We start from the raw sequence: 20,515 nt of genomic DNA on the forward strand, positions 1-20,515 counted from the left end.
TTTTCTTTTCTGTCTTTTTCTTGGGTAAAAGCAAATTCAATCCACATTTCCCAGGTGGTTCTTTTGAGAATCATGGTGATTTAGGATTCTTCAGTTAATCACCTGTCTTTGCAACACCTCATCTCTGCTGCCTTTTTCTCTGTCACCTTTAGCTAAGAACTAGACTCGAGTTCTTAATTTTATGAGAGGCCACAAAACCAGTTTGGGCTGAACAGGATGAGCCAAATAATTTTTTATACGTTTTTATACAGATGGCAAGTTTTACTGCCTCAAAACAAAAGGTTCCTTTGGGCCAACAGCATTTGCTGTCTGTCAGGTTCAGCTTTTCACTTCCATGGCCAAAATCAGGAGAGCTGCCTTCCAATGAGCATCCACAGAGATGGACATGGTCTTTATTTTACTTACAAGGTTTATGAACCACGATGTTTTCCAGGGAAATCCAGACAGCCATGCCCAATCATGAAGGAAATTTATTTATAGGCTTTTCCACAACCTTATTTCCTTTACAATTTAATATTTTTCCTCATTTCAAGACACCCTAGAGGAATGAGATATAAAATTTATTCTGTCTGGAGAATCACACAGGATTCTTGAAAAACTCTGGAGCTGGCCAGGGGTATCACTGAGATCATATCATATATGTCCTTTGTTTACTTGGCAGAACGTGGTGGCCCATCAGCAATAGCAGTGAAAATAATAATAACCATTAAAAAAAAAAAAAAAAAAAGTGCAGTGGTGGAGTCCCCACTTCAGGAAGGATTTTGAAGCTGTTTAGATGTGGTGCTGAGGGCCATGGGGTAGTGGTGGCTTTGGCAGTGCTGGGTTAACATTTGGACTCCATGATCTCAAAGGTCTTTTCCAACCCAAACAATTCTATTATTCCCTGAAAAAAGCAGATTTTCCTGGACATGCCTGAGGGTGCAACCTCATCTCTTTTCTGTCAAGTCCCAGCAGCAGGCAAGTGGCATGGAGAAGACCTGGGTTAACATGTCCATGGCCTTAAAACAGAATTTCCTCACTTGCTGAGCAATTTCCAACTTGCAGCCAGCAGTGCAATGCCCCTTGGTGACACAGGATACAAGGCTGAGGAGCTGCTACACCTCAAGTTTGAAAAATACTGCCCCAGATATTATTTTGTTTTTCCATTTTGCTTCCTGTTACAGCTAAAATGCCCTAAAACTCAGATAAAGCCAGAAAAAGAGGTTATGAACCACATGACTGCTGCAGAACTTTCCATGATGGGGAAAAACTCACGGGACCAAGGGGTGGAAAAACCCCACAAACACCAATAAGAACCAAAGTTGCCCTTGAAGAGGCTTCATGGGTTCATACAACCTCTCCCCTAAAGGTTCTATAACCTCTAGAGGTTTAAGAAACTCCTAAAGTTCTGCCTAAAGTTCATGTATTTCTGTCTCAGGTGACAGAATCCTTGGCCACATGGAGAGGTTCAGATGAGTTAAGGGATGTGCTGGTCACTCCACTTTTCATCAGTAATTCTGCTTGAAGCTTTCAAGATGGAAGATATGCAGAAAAATATGACAAATGACATATGCCAGTGGCAAAGCAAGAGAACCCAACCTGTAACTGAAGGTTCTAAACTTTCTGAAACCTTGGAATCTGAAATTTAACAACTCCTAAGCCAGGCCTTGAGTTGGTCAAAATAATAAAGAGGAATAAAACTTGGAGGTCTTCCCCCTTGATGTATTTTCATGGCTTAAAAAGTGGAAAATTCATACCAGCACTGTGGGTGTTCAACAATTTCCAGCCAGTTGCCCATAAACAGATAAATGAAACCAATCCCTGGCTTGGTTTGGGAGAACTGTTTTGTGTCTAATATTTATCAGACAAGAAGAAGCAGAGTCGAGGGATGGAGGGGAGTAGGACAAGACATGATCTCATCTGAATCAAGCCCAAGCAGTACATAGGTGTAAAAACTCTTCTCTGAGCACATCCAGGCAAAGCAGGAGTGACAAAGCTGCTGCCCAAAATCATCTGTAAGAAACAGGAGGCAGAGGAACATCCAGAAGCTCCAGAAAAGAGGTAGAACAAGTAGAAAGGGTTTAACTAGAAGAAGACTGAGCTGCTGTGGGTGGGAGTAGAAGAGGTGCTGAGGAACCTGCCAGAGGGTGAGATTCTCTGCTGGCACCCAACATCCCAGTGCTGCTGGAGAAGGGGACACCCATCCCAAAGGTGACCAAGGAGATTCCTCCCCATGCCAGCTGAAATATCAGAGCTTTAGAGAAGTGAGAGGGTCTGTAGGAGTCCTGGGTGTTGCCAGCTTCTTCATGGGATGGGAAGAGATGCAAAGCTGACACCGTGGAGGAAGGAAAAGTAGAAAAATACAAGTGGCCAACTCCTTTGGACCTTTGCCTCCTGCTGGAAGAGGACTTGAGAAATTGTCTTTGCCCATGTGTTTGCTGCACCCCAACTCCAAAGCAATCTGTCCTCTGGACCTGGAGCAGGATGGGTCCTGCCTGTGGGGTTTGCAGTGGTCACCAGGTGAAGGCAGGGCAAATCCCAAACACATATTGGGGTTACTTCTCCATTTCTGGACATCACATGGCTGAGCCCTTCCTTACCAAAATCAGTGGAGGAGGAGGAGATCTTTGGATCTCTTGATGTTTAGGACAAGAGGCAATGGGCTCAAGTTGCACCAGGGGAGGTCCAGATTAGATATTAGGAAAAAAATTCTTCACTGAAGGGGTTTTGAAACATTGGAACAGGTTGACCAGGGAGGTGGTGGAGTCAGCATCCCTGGAGGTATTAAAAAAATGGGTCAATGTGGTGCTTTGGGAGATGATTTAGTGGTTAAAGTGGTGTAGAACTGATGGTTGAACTCAACGATCCTAAAGGTCCTTTCCAACCATGATGATTTTATGATTCTATGATATCTAAACCATGGCCTAAGGATTTTTGGGCAGCCCAGGAAAGGCAGGAACAGGCTTGGACCAAGATGAAGTTTGCTGTGTCTCAAAGGCAGCATTATTCCCCACTTTTGTTATCAGCATTTTCCCACTTTTGATCCAGGCACATGAACCCCCTGCAATAAAATTTCTGTTACATCTGATTCGAAATGGAAAGGATTAAGAAAATATTTCTCCCCCTATACAACCTTGTTCATGTCATTTCCAGGTAGGTTTAGCAACAGTTTTCAGGCTTTTAGTTTAAACCACCCAGTGCTGAATGCATTTCAGCAAGGCTGCAGTTTATGAGGGGTGCTGCATTTGTTGAAAAATTATTTTATGGCTTTTGCTGACTCCTTGAACTTTGCTAAGTGCTTGTCAAACATGTTATTAATCTGGAGTTCTCAGTAACAAAAGACAAATCGTGAGTCACTGGTGGGGGTTTTTTTGGTCTCTCTCTCTCTTTTTTTTTTTTTTTTTGGTTTGTTCCAGCAGTGAAATGATACTAAGAAATTTATTTGAGTGAGAAAATCAGGAGGGGCATTGCAGCATCTCCTTGGCAGGATTTAAGCCCAGGCTGGGGCCAGTATGTTCAATGTTCTTCTCTCCCATTGGAGGTTCAGCCACGTGGGATGCTAAATAGTGCAGCTGTAGACACTCTGAATGTTGACTCTTACTAACTTCTGCCCACTTTGATTTCCTCCAGAAGCCATCCCAGCAGCTGTGAGGAAAAAAAAAAAGCCAGCAGTGAGCAGATTTCTGCAGAGCTGGTTGGCTCTCCGTGCCAAACTTTCACTGGAGCTGACTTCTTGTGCAAGATCACTCCTCCAGAATCCTATTGTTAGTGTTGCTACATGAATAACAACAACAACAGCATGAGACAGCATGAAAAAAAAAAAAAAAAAAAGATTATTCCTTGGGAAACTGATATTTCCAAAGCTGCCATTTGGAGGTAAATTGTTATGGTGAGTTTTGATGGGTTCTAACGACACACGCACACACAAAAAAAAGAAAAAAAAAAACCAAACAAAAACCACCACCACAAGTATTCAGGTTGCCCAGAGAAGTTGTGGATGACCCTTTCCTGGCAGTGTTGAAGGTTCGATGGGGCTTGGAGAAACCTGGGCTGGGAGAGGTGTCCCTGATCATGGCAGGGGGGTGGAACTGGATGAGCTTGAAGGTCCCCTCCATCCTAAACCAGTCTGGAATTTTGTGAAATAAATACAGGGTATGAAAGAGCTTCTCATGTGTGTCTGCAGCTGATGTTTTACTGTCTGACAGAGGAAGGGCTCTGAGCCACCAGAACCTTACCAGGACTGATTTCAAAACTCAAATACATGGAGGAGAGAAGGTTTTTTCCCTTGACTCCACTGGGCTTTGGAATTTGGGAAGTTCTTTAAAGAAGGCACAGGACAAAGAGTTAAGATCCCAACTGTTCTGCCTGAGGTCCTTCTGAGTTTTGGGAAAGTTAGTCCTTAGGTTTCCATCATAAGAGCAGAGTATTACAGTGACTGGATGCATCTCAGAAGTGATGGCTGATGGAACTCTAAAGGATCAGGGTACAGAGAAGATTAACCCCTTGGCCCCACCTGCATCCTAAAGGACTTCTGCAAACTTGCTTGGTGTCTCTTTCCTATTCCATTTTGAGCTCAAAATGCTTCAGGTGCCAGAAACTTGCCAAGAAGGAAAGAAAGAAGAAAAATAAGCTCCATGAGGAGCTGACTCTTGGGTTGTAGCAAAGGAACAGTGATGCTCCATGGGACAAGGAGAGGGTCAGCCTGAGCCTTTCAACTTCTGTAATAAGGAGTTGGGTCACTGCTCCTAATTTTCCACTTCTGGGAAATTCTGAATGTGCATGGAAACTGGCAGAGACCCTTCACTGGGTGCTGAGCTCCCCTGGACAGTAACCTGTTGGCCAACAATGATGGGACCTCTCTGTCACTGCTGGAGACTTGAGGTGTATCAAAAAATGGGCTTTTGGCAGGCCTTGCAAAAACCACCTGAAAAAAAAAAAAAAACACCTTGCAAAAATTTGCAAAAACCACCATGGAAAACTCTTCACAGTGAGAAAATCTCCCTGCTTTCTCTCTCCTGTAGGAAGGAGACATCTCTTTCTCTTCTTCCCTTTGGAGGCACCATGATAATATTTCCTCACCTGAGCATCTCTGGGCAAACTCAATGATTTAGGCTGAATTTACTCTCATTTGCACCATCTAAAAGCCTCTCCTGGGTCTGCAGGACCAAACCACAAAGAAGAGGAAAGTCCAGAAGATCTTCTGACCATCCACAAACAAACCCTGGGGCTTTTATCTAGGAGATTTTGCCTTCAGATGTCAAGAAGGAAGGTTTGGCTGTGCTCCTGGGTGATAGAGGCAGAATGCTGAAGGAGTCATCCTCCTCAGGAAGGTTTGAATGAATGAAGAGCAGGAAATTCAGAGAGGAGAAGGAGAAGCGATTTAAAGGTTTAAAAAAACGACTGAAGCCGCTTTCTGGGAGCAACCACAAAAAAAGGAAAAGCTGAGTTAGCTCCCCTCTGAACTGGTTTGAGCCACATGCATGCACAGGCACACAAACCCAAGATCTGCAAATCCCCAGCCCTGCCTCAACCCTCTCGGTGCCTCAACCCTCTCCACCGCTGCATCTGGAAGAACAAAGACGTCACACGTTTCGATAACCACATTTTCCATCCTAAAATTGCACTGGTTTCTGGCTTGCTCCTGGACTGGAGCTCAGGTCAGGAGAAATCAGAGAGTTTTCTGCCTGCATCCAACAACCGTGAGCTGTTAACCCTGCCCACCCCAGAGGAACATTTTGCCCGAGGTGTAAGGTTGCCCAACATGCAACTGGGTGTCTCGGGATGTCCATGCTGAGCACGACCTGGCAGCTCTGACCCCCACCAAGGGGTTTTGCTCAGTGTTGTGTGTGTGACCAGGCAGATTTTATAGGGAAAGAGCAAACCAAACTGAAGATGTCGATGCCTTGGGTGGCTCCTTGCAAGGAGATGACCCTGTGCTCTCCACACAAGATTCTTGTTTCACAGGGTGAGACTCCCATCCTCCTTGGTTGCCCTCCAGGAGGTCCAAGGACCACGTGCAACCCTCCCATGTGAACTCTCTCAATATCTCTGAGGTTCAGCAGGTGCCTGGTTCTGGCTAGCCCTGCCTCTGGTAACACCAGGGAGCTTTGGATCACTGAGGATATGGATGTGATCAACACCTGCCCACACTGGGGGGCTCACTTATTTTTTCTCCCCCCCATCTGACTTAACCTCATGTTCCACAGAACAGAGAAACTCCATGGAAACCCCTGGCTTCCGATGCGTGGCCTGATGTTCTTTTGCCCACTTAAATGCTCTCCAGGAACCTTTTTCATACTTTTGCTTCTTGTTTTCTTTTTTTTTTTCTTTTTTCTGGGTTGTTTTTTTTTTTCCTTTTCCTTCTTCTTCCCCCCTCCCATCCTCTCTTTACATCACTGTCTCTCTTTCTTCTTCAACAAGTACTGTGGGTCTGTCTCCATCGTAAAGCCCAGAGCCATTCAGGTACTCCTCATCTTTGTTGTACTGCTCTGGTCCAGAAGAAGGCATGGAGTTTTCAGAAATGGAACCATTTTTTACATAACCTGGCAAATTCCGGTGTCCATTGAGGGTCCCTGGGATAAGTCTTGTATTGAGATGGAGGGCAAGTGCCCCTCTTGTGGCTACATTTGTGATGCTGGTGTGGGAAACCATTGGTCCATAACTGTAGGTTGTGCTCCCACTTCGTGCTTTTCGTTTAAAGTCAAGTGCTAACGTCCACCTGCTCCACGATTTCTTTATTTCTGCTTGGACCTGAGAGAAAAGGGAGGGGAAAAAAAAAAAAAAAAAAGCATGAGTGAGAGGTGAGAGGGGCAGAAGGTCATCAGAAGGAGGTAGCATCCAGAGAGGGGATGGGTGAAGAACTCTGGGGCTGTGAAGTTGGAAGGACCAAAAAATTCACATTGAATCTGCCCTTTCCAAATTTGACACTGGGAGCTTGAATGGTTGGAAACATCCAACTGAAAATGTGGGTTAACTCTGCCAGGGGAAAGGGACAATGAGAATGAATCAAATCAATGTATCATGAGCATCAAATATTAGTGGGATGAGCCACCTTTGGAGGTGCCTCAGTCTCTAGAAGTTCCCTTTAGAAAGGACTTAGCTGACTACCTTGGACTAAGCATCCCACTTTTAGATGTCTAATGTTAGGATGAAATGAATTCCTTCCAATACCTGAAAAGGCTACAGGAAGGCTGGAGAAAGACTGTTTGCAAGGGTCTGGAGTGATAGGATGAGGGGCAATGGTTTGAAATTGGAGAAGAGCAGATTTAGATTGGATGTTAGGACAAAGTTCTTTCCCATGAGAGCAGTGGATCCATGGCCCAGGTTGCCCAGGGAGGGGGTTGAGGCCTCATCCCTGGACATGTTCAAGGTGAGGATGCTCTGAGAACCCTGATCTGGGTGAGGGTGTCCCTGATACTGCAGAGGGATTGGACTAGATGGCCTTTAGTGGTCTCTTCCAACCCAAATTATTCTGTGATTCTATAATTCCCCTTATGGTGCAGATTACACCTTGGGTTTATGCTGTAGAACATAAGCAACTTATCTGTATTTGCATTTCCCCTTAAAATCCATCCAGATAGGGTAAAAAAACCTTATACAGGGTCACAAAAGTAGCTCTGCTCTTTCCCAGTTTCTTAGTTGGCAGCCATAGAGAGAATTAAGAGAAACAAAGACATTGAAGTATATTACTGAAAAAAGAAAACAAGGTCTGGACAATCAAAAGAGTTTGCTGGTTAGGCAGCTGCTTTACCAACCCACTTGTCTTCCAACCACAGCACTGAGATGAAACTGCACTAAACAGCACTTGTGCTGGGAGCAGAAACAAAAAAAACCCACATTTTTTTTCCCCCCTTCTTTTATATTTACTTCTAGTAACTCATTTATGGTGACACAGTGACCTGGAGGTCTTAGATGATGGAAATGAGGGTATGAACTTTCTGTGACAAATCTGTCCCCGAGGACAAAACAGGGCTGTGTCTCCAGGATAAACAGAGGTACACTGGTGGGCATCTACTTTAATCATCAAGGGGAAATGGTTTCAGGCTTGGACAGGGGAGATTTAGGTTGGACATTAGGAAAAAATTCTTTCCTGTGAGAGTGGTGAGCCCCTGGGTGCCCAGGTTGCCCAAGGAAGCTGTGGCTGCCCCATCCCTGGCAGTGTTGAAGGTTGGATGGGGCTTGGAGCCCCCTGGGCTGGGGGAGGGGTCCCTGACCATGGCAGGGGGGGCACTGGGGGGGATTTAAGGTCCCTTCCACCCCAAACCTCTCTGGGATTCTGGGATTCCTCTCCCAGGGATGGTGCAGGAGGGTTTGGGAATGTTCCTTCAAACCTTCCCCTCCTTTCCCAGGTGCTGGGAGGTTGAGGTGGGACAGCCAAGGGTGAGATCCATCTGACCAGGTGTAGCTGCACACACCCAGAGCAAGGTTTGGGTGCAATCCAAGCAGAACCAGGGTTCTGACATGGGGGGTAGGGAGAGGACAAGGGAAATGGGTTAAAACTTGGAGAGGGGAGATTGAGGTTGGAGATGGGGAAGGAATTCTTGAATTTGAGGGTGCTGAGCCCCTGGGTGCCCAGGTTGCCCAAGGGAGCTGTGGCTGCCCCATCCCTGGCAGTGTTGAAGGTTGGATGGGGCTTGGAGCCCCCTGGGCTGGGGGAGGGGTCCCTGACCATGGCAAGGGGTTGGAAATAGATTATCCTTAAGGTCTCTTCCAAGCCAAACCATTCCATGATTCTATGATCTGTGTGTATGGAACTCACCTACAAAGGAGAGAAGTAATAAAGCTGATGACTTACCTCTCCATTGCAAAAACAGTATATGATGGCAACAAAAAATCCCTAGGAAGAAGAAAACAACACATTAATGTTCATCTGGTGAGTCGTTTTTTCATCATGGCCCTGCTGAATTTCCCTGTGCTCCTCTAAAATCCCTGACATTCGTGATGTGCTGTGTAGAATAATTGCAAAAAATCTTGCATTGCTCAGTGGGGCACGATCAGGGAAACTGATCATTTCCCTGAAGACTGTTGATAAAGAAGGCAGGGTGTATAAGCCCTCTGGCTCACAGTTTAGCTCAAAGCTCTATTTTCACCATCAGAACTTTTGCAAAGCTCCTAAGATGGTGGGGGAAGGTGTGTGGGGGTCTCCCTCACATGGAGAGAGGGGATTGTCCCCCTCTGGGGAGACCCCCCTGGGGTAAAGCTGGGTCCAGCTCTGGGGTCCCCATCAGCAGAAGGACACGGAGCTGTTGGAGCCAGTGCAGAGGAGGCCCTGGAGCTGCTGGGAGGGCTGGAGCAGCTCTGCTCTGGAGCCAGGCTGAGAGAGTTGGGGGTGTTGAGGCTGGAGAAGAGAAGGATCCCATGGGGAGACCTTAGAGCACCTTCCAGTGCCTGAAGGGGCTCCAGGAAAGCTGGGGAGGGACTTGGGACAAGGGCCTGGAGGGATGGGAGCCTGCGAGGGGGAAGGGTTTGGAGCTGGGAGAGGGGAGATGGAGAGGAGATCTTGGGCAGGGAGGGAGGGAGAAATTGTTTGGGGTGAGGGTGCTGAGCCCCCGGGTGCCCAGGTTGCCCAAGGAAGCTGTGGCTGCCCCATCCCTGGCAGTGTTGAAGGTTGGATGGGAGCAATCTGGGTCCCTGCCCATGGCAGGAAGGTTGGAACTGGATGATCCTGGTGCAGGCTGGGAGAGTGGAAGATGGTCCTGATGGGACTTCTCCAACCCTGGTTTCAAATGAGGCAGCCCATGCGTGGGGTGGAACTGTCTGAGTGGGATCAGCAAAGGAATTCAGATGTGAGCAAACCATCCACATCTTTTTTTGGCCAATAATTTACCCAAGTCTTGCTGAAGTCACCCACTGTTTTATACCCTCTGCATCCAAGAGGAATTGTGGCAGCCCATGAGTGTAGGTTTGGTCTGCCTCTCCATTACAGCTGAAATTACAGATGGAAGCCCAACTTTCATCATCTGTGTTGGTCGACCATGACCATAGGTAGCAAGACATGAGCCAAAATTTAATCTTTCAGGGAAGGGTGCACAGTGATGAGCAAATATTGCTGGTGTGGATTCTTGCTGTCTTACATAGGACCATTCCTGCAACTGAACCCCTCTTTTGCCCAAATGTAGAACTGAGGAATCCCTTCACAGGAGTGAAAGACAATTTGGGACAAAAAATTGGAAGCTGATGTGAGACAACACAACTCTGTGGAGCTCTACCAGCTTACATCTAACCTGGGTCTAGAGAAATTTTTTTGTGAGGCAGTTATTTGTCAACAAAAATTTTTTTTTTTTTGTTTGGACACCCTGAGCCTTCACAGGTCGCGTTTTGCAAATGTGCAACATCCTGGATGATAAATCCTTTCAAATCACCTCGGGAATGAAATCTGGCTTATTGGGAAAACAGCTCTGCATCCAAACCACCTCCTTTCCAAACTCCACCCTCTTTCATGGCAAGAAAAGCCTTTTTCTGAGGTTGGCCACTCAAAAACCTCTTTTATTTTGTCCCCCCCACCCTTCTTCCCACCCACCCTTTTTCCCCACCACCCTTTTTGAGGGAAATGGGAGAAATGAAAGAAATGGCTCTCATTTCCCTCCTGTAATTCTGATAGTTGAGCAGTTACAATACCTGGAAAGAGTTGAACAGCATTTCATAGTGCATTTGAACTTGCCAAAGAATCCCTGACACGTCTGTGTATGGCATAGCCATGAAAACAATATAGTGAACACCAAACAGAGGCATGAGGACGAGGGTAGATTTCAGCAGCTTCCTGCAGCAAGAGGGAAAGAGAAAGACACAGAAGAAATCAGTGGATGGAATCAACCTCCCAGCCAGGCTCATCCACCTTGGATGTCATTTCCTGCTCGCTCACATGGCCCCTTGGCTTGGCCACCTTACATCTACACATACATTGGGTTTATGTAGTGAAATGAGGCAATCAGGTGTTGCTAATTACAAGGTATTAAGCCCACCTGTGCCCAATTAGGGCATGAGCAGGATTGGGCGACCAGTAAAAGGCCTTAACACAAGCTCAAGCCTCCTACCTCGTAATTAGCAGCACCTGATTGCCTCATTTCACTACAGGTTTACTTGCAGTTTCCAAGTGTTGCCTCTCTTACAGCCTATGGCACAACCCAACCCATCCTCCAGCCTGTCTTGCTGTGCTCTCTCTGCATTCATGTCCCCCTGTGATGCTGCTGGAAGTACTGGACCTGAAGACACCAAGATGTCTTTTTCAGCCTCAGCCAGTCCTCAGCCTTGGGTCAGGGTCCTGAGTTGAGGGTGGAAGGGTGATGGGACAGAAATGTGTTGCTGCTTCCAGCCCTCAGCCTCTGGCTGGCACTAAGGCTGGGCTGGGGATGCTTCAGCTCACGACTGAACATGGTCCACCTGCTGGGTTGTGCTAAATGGACCTTCACAGGTCCTTTCCAACCTCAGACATCCTGATTGAAGGATAATATGAAGGGTGACCTTAGGTTAGTGCCTCCTGTGCAACGAGCAGGGCTGGTGGAGTGGGAAATACACCTAAGAGCAGAATTGTTGTAAATACCAAGGGGAAGAGGATGATGCACGATGGGCTAAGCAGAAGGTGGAAACTCTTAGGAGGTCCCTTGGACTGCAGAATCACCTGGAATGCTCTGATGTAAAGCAGCAGCTCCATCTCAGCACAAGACCAAGGTTGAGGGCTGGGGGCAGGTAAAATACAACCCCAAACACGTGGTTGGGTTTGCTCCTGAGGCAACCAGCCTTGCCTGGAAGTGATGCTAATTGAAGGATTAAACCTTCTGCCAAGGGTTACATCAAATTACCAAGTGCAGGCAATTACTGAGAAGGGCAGACATCACTACCAGAAAGACCTGGTACCTCCTCTGTCCAGCAAACTGGAAACCATGGAGGGAATTTAACACATTAAAAGGAGAAGGCCCCATCCAAACCATAATTAATAGCGAGCTTCAGCCACGGAGAAATAAACAAACAGATAAATCAGAGCCCTGACAGGGCAGCAGAGAAAAATGGAGAGGTGTTTTCCTGCCAAATCTCATTCCTGCTTCAAATGAAACGTCTTGTTTTTGGAGAGGAGAGATGGTAGCAATGAGCTCATGGTTTTGCAGCCCGAGCCATTCTGCTCTCCCTCCCCTCTCTGTGTGTCAGGAGGTGATGAGAAACCTCAGGAGCTCTCAAGCAGCTGAGGTGTCTCAGCAATCTGTTTTCTCTGTCCCCTTTTGCCCATGCTACAAATACCCTAAGTCATCGGGAGAGGAGAGCTGGCAGAACAGATTAAAATAAAACAAACAAGGGAAGCCCAGGTTGCCAGAAAAAAGAGTCAGGAAAACACCCGCTGGAAGGCAGGCTGAGCAAACAGACCCAGTTTTACAAAGCACGGGAGGGAAATAAACAGAAAGAAAGAAATTGGTGCAAGTTCTCAAGGCTTCAACAGCACAAGCAATGCTTTTGTTTTGGTGCTCTTGGTCCAAGGCCAGTGCAGTCACTCCCAGACTGGCTGAGGAGACCGAATTCCACTCTTTAACCTATGGGGCAGGTCCTCCAGGTTGGACTTGAAAGGTTTAGGAGATGTTTAAACTCCTGTTGATTCATTTTTCATCCCCAGACTTGGAAGACATCATTCTTCTCACCTGATTGTAGGTGTCTACAGTGTAGACACCATAAACTGGTCCTCCTTGGGCTCCTTTTTTGGTCAAGGAGGTGAAAGATACCTCCCAAAGAGTGGAGAAGGGATGTGGCTCACCTGTACTGTTGCCTTGAGTCACACCTCCCCGCGTTCGTCTCTCGTAGCTTGGTTGCTAGGACTCTGATAATGTTGATAAAAAGAATAAAATTTACCTGGAAGAGGAGGGAGAAAAAATAACACAACAAAGAAGAAGAAGAAAAAGCCTGTTAAATAAGACCCAGATGATGACAGTGATATTCAAGTCAATCCTTGCCCCCAGATGACTTGATCATGCCATGCATGAAGATCCTCCTGGGAGATGATGTCCCACGGAAGGGATGAGCTCCAAAGGAAAGACTCAGTGTTTGGTGGGATTTAGTCAGTTCTTTTTCACCTGGATGGTTGAGGGGTAATGGCTCTCTCTGACAAAATCTGGGCTCTTTACCTTCATCTGAGCCAGCCAGCCCAACAGGCACCTGATAACTGGGTGTGATATCAATATTTAAGGCACTGCTCACCAGGCATTTTGAGGCATGAACTACAGACAGCTCTCAGGATTTTTCACACCATCTTTTTTTAAAATATTCATAGGGTGATAAGGGTCCTTTTCCTGGCATCATAAACCTCTCAAACTTACCTTAGGCCCAGAGAGCAGAGAGAAATGAGGTTAGGGTTGTTTCTTGCAACCCACCTGAGATCTCCTCAGGCTAAAAGAAGCATTAGGAGGATGCTGTTGATATTTTTATGTGCAGAAGGAAAGAAGAACAAGCAAACCACCCCAAAGACACAGAGCTGCCCTAAATGCAGATGACAGATCAAGAAGGCAGAAGGACAACAAAACAACAAAACTTCTGGGTGCCTACTGTTAGCTCCCCTTCTGCAGAAGTGTTTATTGTGGACCAGATGAGGACAATAAGAACCTAATATCTGCTTCCTATGCAGAGAGGCACATCCATGAACCCATCTTGTGGCCAGCTGCTCAGCTAAGCTGATCTGGTCCTACAGGAACCTGCTCATGGGGACCCATCACCAAAAGGAGATGGCAATGTCTCCTGGCCATGCAGCCACATAGCAGAGAGAAAAGGGGAGATGCTTGAGGGATTCCCATTATTTTTTTTTGGCTCCTCAGAGACTCTTTCACCAGCACAGGGATGACACCTGCTGCTGCCCCATCTTTGGGACTATGGCAAGGCCACAAGGAGAGCCATTGTGTGGCAGATCCACATTGCTGGGCTCATGCTGGTGCCTGTGGATTTCTCTGGAGGCTTCCAGCACTCATTTAGCTCCTCAGATGCCAGTACAGCAGCATCCCAAGGCAATAAATTCCCATACCACACACAGACTCATAGTTTTAGGCCAGAGGAAGCCATTGTGAACCTCTAGTTTGATCTCCTGCAAAACCCTAAGTCCACAAAACCTCCTTGTGTTCATTTTTGGGTTGAGCTACAGCAGATCTGGGCTTCAGCGTTTCCATGGTGGGGATCCCACCACAACCATTGGTGAATTGTTCCAACAGTTAATTATCCTCACTGTTAAAACAAGTATTTCCCTGAGCCATGGAATGAACATGGCCTGGTTTGCTATGGCTTTGTCTTCTGTAGTTGGATTCCTTCTCCTTTAACGAGGTGCAAGTTCCTTTTGAACAGCTCTCCTCTGCCTTAAAACAGGGGTAAGGTCCTACCCCACCCTACTCCTTGCAGGGGCATTGGTAAAATCTCTCCCCCTGTATCTATTTGACCATTTTCATGAGGTTTGTGGGAACTTAGGATCCATGCAGCTCCATTCCTTCCCTTACATTTGGTTGGAATTTACCAACTGGCACAAAAATTAGGAGGGAGGGATGGACAGACTGACAGAGAAGCACAGAGCCTGGGGACAGATCATTCGTTTTCATTGGCAACCAAGCTGAAAGGAATAAAAAATAAAAAATAAAAATAAAAGGCAATCCCCCCATGGATGCTTTGTTTCTCATCTGAGTTTTTTCTAAGCTTCAAAGGTTTAAAAGTGGAATCCTGTTCTGCATTTGTTGGCTGAACTGAAGATGCACAATCTTATCACAGTCAGGAGGGAAACTCTGACTTCCAGCAACATCTGCTGAGTTTTAAAAGAAATCCAGACAACTGATTTACACCACAGTTAGCAGAGTGGAGGGGCTTTAAGCCCCTCAGCCTCCAAATTCCTTGCAGAAAGTGAATAACTCAGTCCAGCAATGTCTGACCAGCCAGTGTGGGAACTGGAAAGGCAGCCAAGTGAACAATATGAACCCACAGAAATTAAACAGAAAACAACCCACAGAATATTTTTGCATGATAAATTGCTGCATTTGCAAATAGCCAGGGCACAAGCACAGCAGAGCCTCATGGAGAAACATTATTTTTACAAGGATGAGCTTCAATTGAGCTCTTTCTCCTCTGCTAATTGGGCTTTAAATGAAATGCAATGAGGTTGCTGGCATTCGTCTCCTTGAACTATCTGAACTTTCTTCTCCATCCCCCTGTTTGATTTCCAGTGACCACGATGTGGGCTTGATGATTCCTTTCTTCCCAGGTGCAGAACCAGTTGCCAAAGCCAGGTGGAGAATTTCCACCAAAAGGAAATTCTGATGAAGAAACATCCTCCTCCCCCAACAAGTCCATAGCAGCTCACCTAATTGCTCATCTGAGCACATTAATTTCACCAATTTTCAGCATTTAGATGCAGATGGTCTGATTTTCTTCCCCCCCTCCTCCCCCAGGGGTCATAATCCAAGACTTTCTGATTTGTGAGTCAGGAAGAGATAAATAGAGGTTGATGGAAAACCTTCTGAAGACTACAAGCATCCTTGCTGACTCCACTCAGCTACTCCTGGATGGATATAAAGGGGGGGTTGGATGTGTGGGAGTGGAAAAACTCTTTTGCATAACTGCTCTAACCATCAGAAGGTGAAATAATGGAGAGCCATAAAGATGGAATAATGGAGAGCCATAAAGACAGAAGGAGGAAAGAAGGCAGTTGATGAAAAAAGGCTCTCTAGCTAATGAGGACACTGCTCAGACAAACATTTAACAAATCACTGAGTTCCCCTTGTGCAGATAATCACATCTTCTAACAACAGCTTGAGAGAGCTCATCCCTGTGTCTGGGTAATGTCCCTTCTGTCCCCTCTGGCTCCTGGGTGGGCACTGAAGTGATTCTCTGTCAGTGATCAACAACATCCTGGATCAGAGCTAGGATGGTTTCACTTTCACCCCCACCTCTCAGACACCCCAAGCTTTTATCAGTTCAGAAAGGCAAATCTGAACCAATCTGAGCACCCAGAAGCCTGCCCAGGGAAAAGGTCGGGTCCAGCTGTGGAACCCACAGGAGATGCCTGGTGAGCAAAGGTTGTGATGGTTTCCATTACCCCATGGGTTGGAAATATTGGTTGGATGTTTCTTTCCTGAGTGATTTTAGGGTCTTACCCCCTGTGTCTCATAAGAAAAGGGCTCATAAACCCCTCTGCCACATGCATCTGTCACACTCCAAAGCAGGTCAAGTATAAACCCCTTAGACCTGAAACTCCACATTATGAAGGCAGGAACTCTGTTAAAAGGGTGACAAGAGCAGGACAGCCTGGCTCAGAGTGAGGAACTGCACCCCTGGGAATAAAAGGTCAGTACTCACCACGATAGCTGCCAGGATGGGCACCTGAATAATCCACTTTAAATTGCCAGCACTCAAGTCCCAACACCTGGGAAGAGATTGGCATCTCATCAGGAACAAACAACAAGCAAGGAACTCAACTTGGAATAAATAATAAAACCACCTTGGAAGGATGGGGCCCTCCAAGCCTGGTGCAATGGAAGGACCTTGTTCTAGGGCTCTAGAGGAAGGACCAAGCTCTGACTCTGTTTTCAGTCAGTTTGAAAACAGCCCTTCTCCTGATGTTACTACTAAAATAATTATTTAACACATTTCTAGTTATTTTCTCCATTTGGTGGACCCACTATTTCTACCATCAGCAAGACCTGTCCCTTCCAGGCAGGAACCCACCCTTTTCCACTTCTTCTTCACCTCCTTACTAGACAAAAAGCTGCACTGAAAGCCACTCTGCTCTCATAAAAAGGGCCCAATATTAACTCTTGGACTAAACCCACACAGCTCTGCATGAGGGCAGGTCCTGTCTGATCACACAGTGATGGGGACAATTCTGTGGTTGGTTCCTGTGCTTTCTTCAGCCCTGCTCATGCAGTGAGACCCAGCCATGTCCTACAAAATCTTTATCTCCTTTTCATCCTCTTATCAAATGAGGACTGGAAGGACAAACTGCTGGGGGTTGGTGGCTTCAATAAGGAAGGGGCTGAACACTCTTTCCTCCGTGGCATTTCCATCGAGTAAGGTCACTCATAAGGTGTTCATTCCTCTGTTTGAATCCTCTCCAACCAAGGAGACTGGAGTGCCACAAGCTTTTCATTATCTGAGCCAGAAAACCCCCCCATGGCAGCTGCAGTTTTCATTTCCCTGGCCAAATGCTGCCCAAGCAGCTATTGCAGGAAACCCAGAGGCAGAGGAACCACCAGCACTGTCTGAAAGGCTCTAGGAGGATGAGATTGTGCCAGTGCAGCTGTGTCACACTCCAGTAGCTGGGCTACTCCATCCTCCCAAGCCTGGAGATGAAATCCCACTTGGAAAGGAGTGTCCTCCCAGTTAAAAACCTTTGGAAAGTTGCCTGGGAACCCCCCTAACACTTCTGTTGGCAGATGAAACCCATGGTGTGGTCAAGCCTGGGTGTTTTGGGGGACAAATGTGATTTTAGAGGGGTTTGAAGATTGGATGCTATGGACCCTTTGTTTAGGATGCTGTAAGAATTTGAGGCCAGGGTAGGGCCAGAGAAGCAGCTGATCCATATCTTGTTTCTGACAGGAACCAGAAGCTGATATTTAACCTGGACGAGGCAGGTAGACAGTGATATTATTCTAGACTATTCTCCCAACAATTCACAGTTCAGGATGGTTTCCTGAGCCAGAACTCTACTGGGCATTTTATATACCTGGAGAACTTTATTTTCCATGAATTTGTACTTTTAAAACCTAAGGACATGCTGGCACCCACACCTCCTGCAGGAAGGGGTTACAGCTTCCCCACCTCATCCGTGTTAAATCACCTCCTTTTACTGAAAGAAGTGCTGAAATGATGCTGAACTGCAGCCCCAACTTCATTCCTGCTCATTTTAGATTTGAAATACAACTGGCCTGTCCCTTCCCAGCTGTGAAATAATTCCCTTAAGCCCCAGGGACAACAGCTCCAGGGGTTGAGATTTCTGAAATTCTCTAAAACGGAAGGAAAGCCAGGAAAGATGTAGCCACCTCCCCTCCTTTCCAAAAAAGTTTACTGACTTCAAAATCACTTCTGGCTTTGCCTGGTTAATTTTTCATCACCGAAAAAGTCACCTGTGCCAAAAAAACCCACAACCCCCACCCCCATTCCATGGAAAATGGAGGAAAGGAAATCTGCTGGGACTTACTCTGTGTCGGCTAGAGTGGCTCTCACGCTGGCCCACGCTGTAACAAATACAGCAGGGAGTCCTGTGGAAAAAAAAAACCACAAAACAGAGGTCAGACAGGGGGGGTAGGGAACTAAGGGCTCTTAGTACCATAAACACGAGTGGAATGGGCTGGGGGAGGGTGGAAGAAGGAGTTCTTGAATATTCAAACCCTATATACAACATGGGGCTGGTGGGAGGTGTCCCCGTCCATGCAGGGAGTGAGATGATGTTTAAGGTCCCTTTTCAACCCAAACCTTGCTATGATTTAATGGGTGTAGGAATTCAGACTGGGGAAGCCTGGCCTTGGTCTCACATTTCTCTCTTTTGTAGTGCAAATGGTAAAGCAGATAGTGGCAAGGAACTTTTTCTGGAAGATCAATGTCATGGCCTGAACCCTACTGGGTTCTTCTGGTTTTCCAAACAGAGCAGCTTGCTTTTCCAAGGACCAGGAGTGGTCCAGGCTAAAGCTACCTCCTGCTTCATGTTTGGGAGATGTCCAGGATGAGGGATGGACATCATCCCATACCTGTCCTCTTGTACCATTTATAGATACACAGCCTGGGGTTCTTGCATCTGGGTGACGGATACCTGCTCCAAAGGGTTTTCTGCATCACACCTTTCCCAAGGTGTTCTCTCCCTTCCCCTGATGTCAAGGAAAGGTGGACCTGGGTCAGCCTCATAGTGTTTCTCCCAGCACAAGGCTGGCTGGATTAAAAACTTGTTAAATGTAAGAAACTTGCTTCAGAAAGCAAAAAAAATGCCAGAATTTAGGGTGATGCTTGAAAAATACTTGAGCTGAAGGCTCCCTCCCAAATGAATCACCCTCATGTCAGACTGGGCATCACCTTTTCCCTGTGAAAAGTGAAAGAATCACCAATACCCAAATGGAATCTTCTATTTGTTTATTTTTATTTTATTTTATTTAGGGTCCAGTTCTGCTTTATTTGTACAACTGAGTCCCCTGCTGGCTTCCCTTAAAAGCTAGGATCAAATCCCCAGTAGCTTCCACAAATTCCAGAAGAATAGTCCCTTTCAGGTGAGGGAAAAAAAAAAAAATTAAAAGTAAATAAAGGTGACATTTATCACCCATGACTAAATATTCTGTTCACAGCCTGAGCTCATCGGGGCTGGGAAGCCCACGCTCAACTTTCAGCATGCACTTAAGTCTCATTAGGGTGCTTAAAGGTTTTCCTGACCAGGGAGGATTTTCTGAGCTGGGATGTGGGGCAGGGATATCTGCCTCATATGCACATGGACAACGGGGCTGTTATCTTGGTTGGAACCTTGAAATGCCACAGGAATATAAGAAAGTGTAAATAATTATAACACAGAGCCCCACTCAGGGCCAGTGGAGCTGCCTACAAAGATACATTGATAAGGAATCAGGGAATCATGGATTAGGGAATGTCAGGGGTTGGAAGGAACCTCCAGAGCTGCTCCAGTGCCAGCCCTGTCCCAGCAGGATCCCCCAGGGCAGGGCACACAGAACACATCCAGGGGGGGTTGGAAAGGCTCCAGAGAAGGAGACTCCAGAACCTCTCTGGGCAGCCTGGGCCAGGGCTCCCTCCCCCTCACAGCCAAGAAGTTTCTCCTCAGCTTCAGCTGGAACTTCCCATGTTCTCCCTTCAGCCCAGGATTCCCTGTCCTATTCCTGGGCACCACTGAACAGAGATTGGCCCCTTCCTCTTGCCCCCCACCCCTCAGCTCTTGATGGACATTCAGCAGATCCCCTCTCAGCCTTCTCTTCTCCAGCCTCAACAGCCCCAGGGCTCTCACTCTTTCTCCACACCAGAGATGCTCAAGTCCCTTCAGCACCCTCCCAGCTCTCCCTTGGCCTCTCTCCAGTAGATCTCTGGCTCTCTGGAACTGGGGAGCCCCAAACTGGAGCCAGGATTCCAGGGGTGCTCTCCCCAGGGCAGAGCAGAGCAGAGCAGAGCAGAGGGGGAGGAGAACCTCCCTGGATCTGCTGGACACACTTTTCCTGATGCCCCCCAGGATCCCATTGGCCTCTTGGGCCAAGATGCACCCTGCTGGGTTGCCACATACTTTTTCCTCCCTAGCCTGGCCCTGTCCTTCAGAAAAGACACTGTTCCCATTCAGAGCGTTCTGGTGCTGTGTTCAAAGTTCCTAGCAACAATAAAATATACAGGAGAAAATAGTTATATCTAATAAATAAATAAATTAAAAAATCCCTCTGTGAGGACTGCTTGTGCCTTCTGCACTGTTGCCTCACTCTGTCCATGCAAGCTTAGGAAAAGGATACTTGACAATTTTTTTTTCAGAAGGTGTGGAGTGAATTTCTGGCACCAGTTTCATTGCTACATTTGTATTTCTGCACCTCCATTTCTTCCATCTCTTTTTCTTTTTTTCCTTTTC

The 20,515-nt window shown here is 46.7% G+C and overlaps 1 protein-coding gene across 1 annotated transcript in view; it reads right to left on the reverse strand.

The window, feature by feature from the left end:
* Positions 1-452: 452 nt before the first annotated feature.
* Positions 453-20,515, reverse strand: part of PTH1R (parathyroid hormone 1 receptor) — a 132,935-nt gene continuing 112,872 nt past the window's right edge. The window contains exons 8-13 of the mRNA XM_071734523.1: positions 18,119-18,179; positions 16,279-16,345; positions 12,716-12,810; positions 10,597-10,738; positions 8,774-8,815; positions 453-6,729 (exon numbers count right to left, since the gene is read on the reverse strand). Coding sequence (XP_071590624.1) covers positions 6,367-6,729; positions 8,774-8,815; positions 10,597-10,738; positions 12,716-12,810; positions 16,279-16,345; positions 18,119-18,179 — 770 coding nt within the window. The 3' untranslated portion in view covers positions 453-6,366. The remainder of the gene's footprint in view (positions 6,730-8,773; positions 8,816-10,596; positions 10,739-12,715; positions 12,811-16,278; positions 16,346-18,118; positions 18,180-20,515) is intronic.

This window comes from Heliangelus exortis, chromosome 2 (assembly GCF_036169615.1).
Source record: "Heliangelus exortis chromosome 2, bHelExo1.hap1, whole genome shotgun sequence".
Lineage (NCBI taxonomy): Eukaryota > Metazoa > Chordata > Aves > Apodiformes > Trochilidae > Heliangelus > Heliangelus exortis.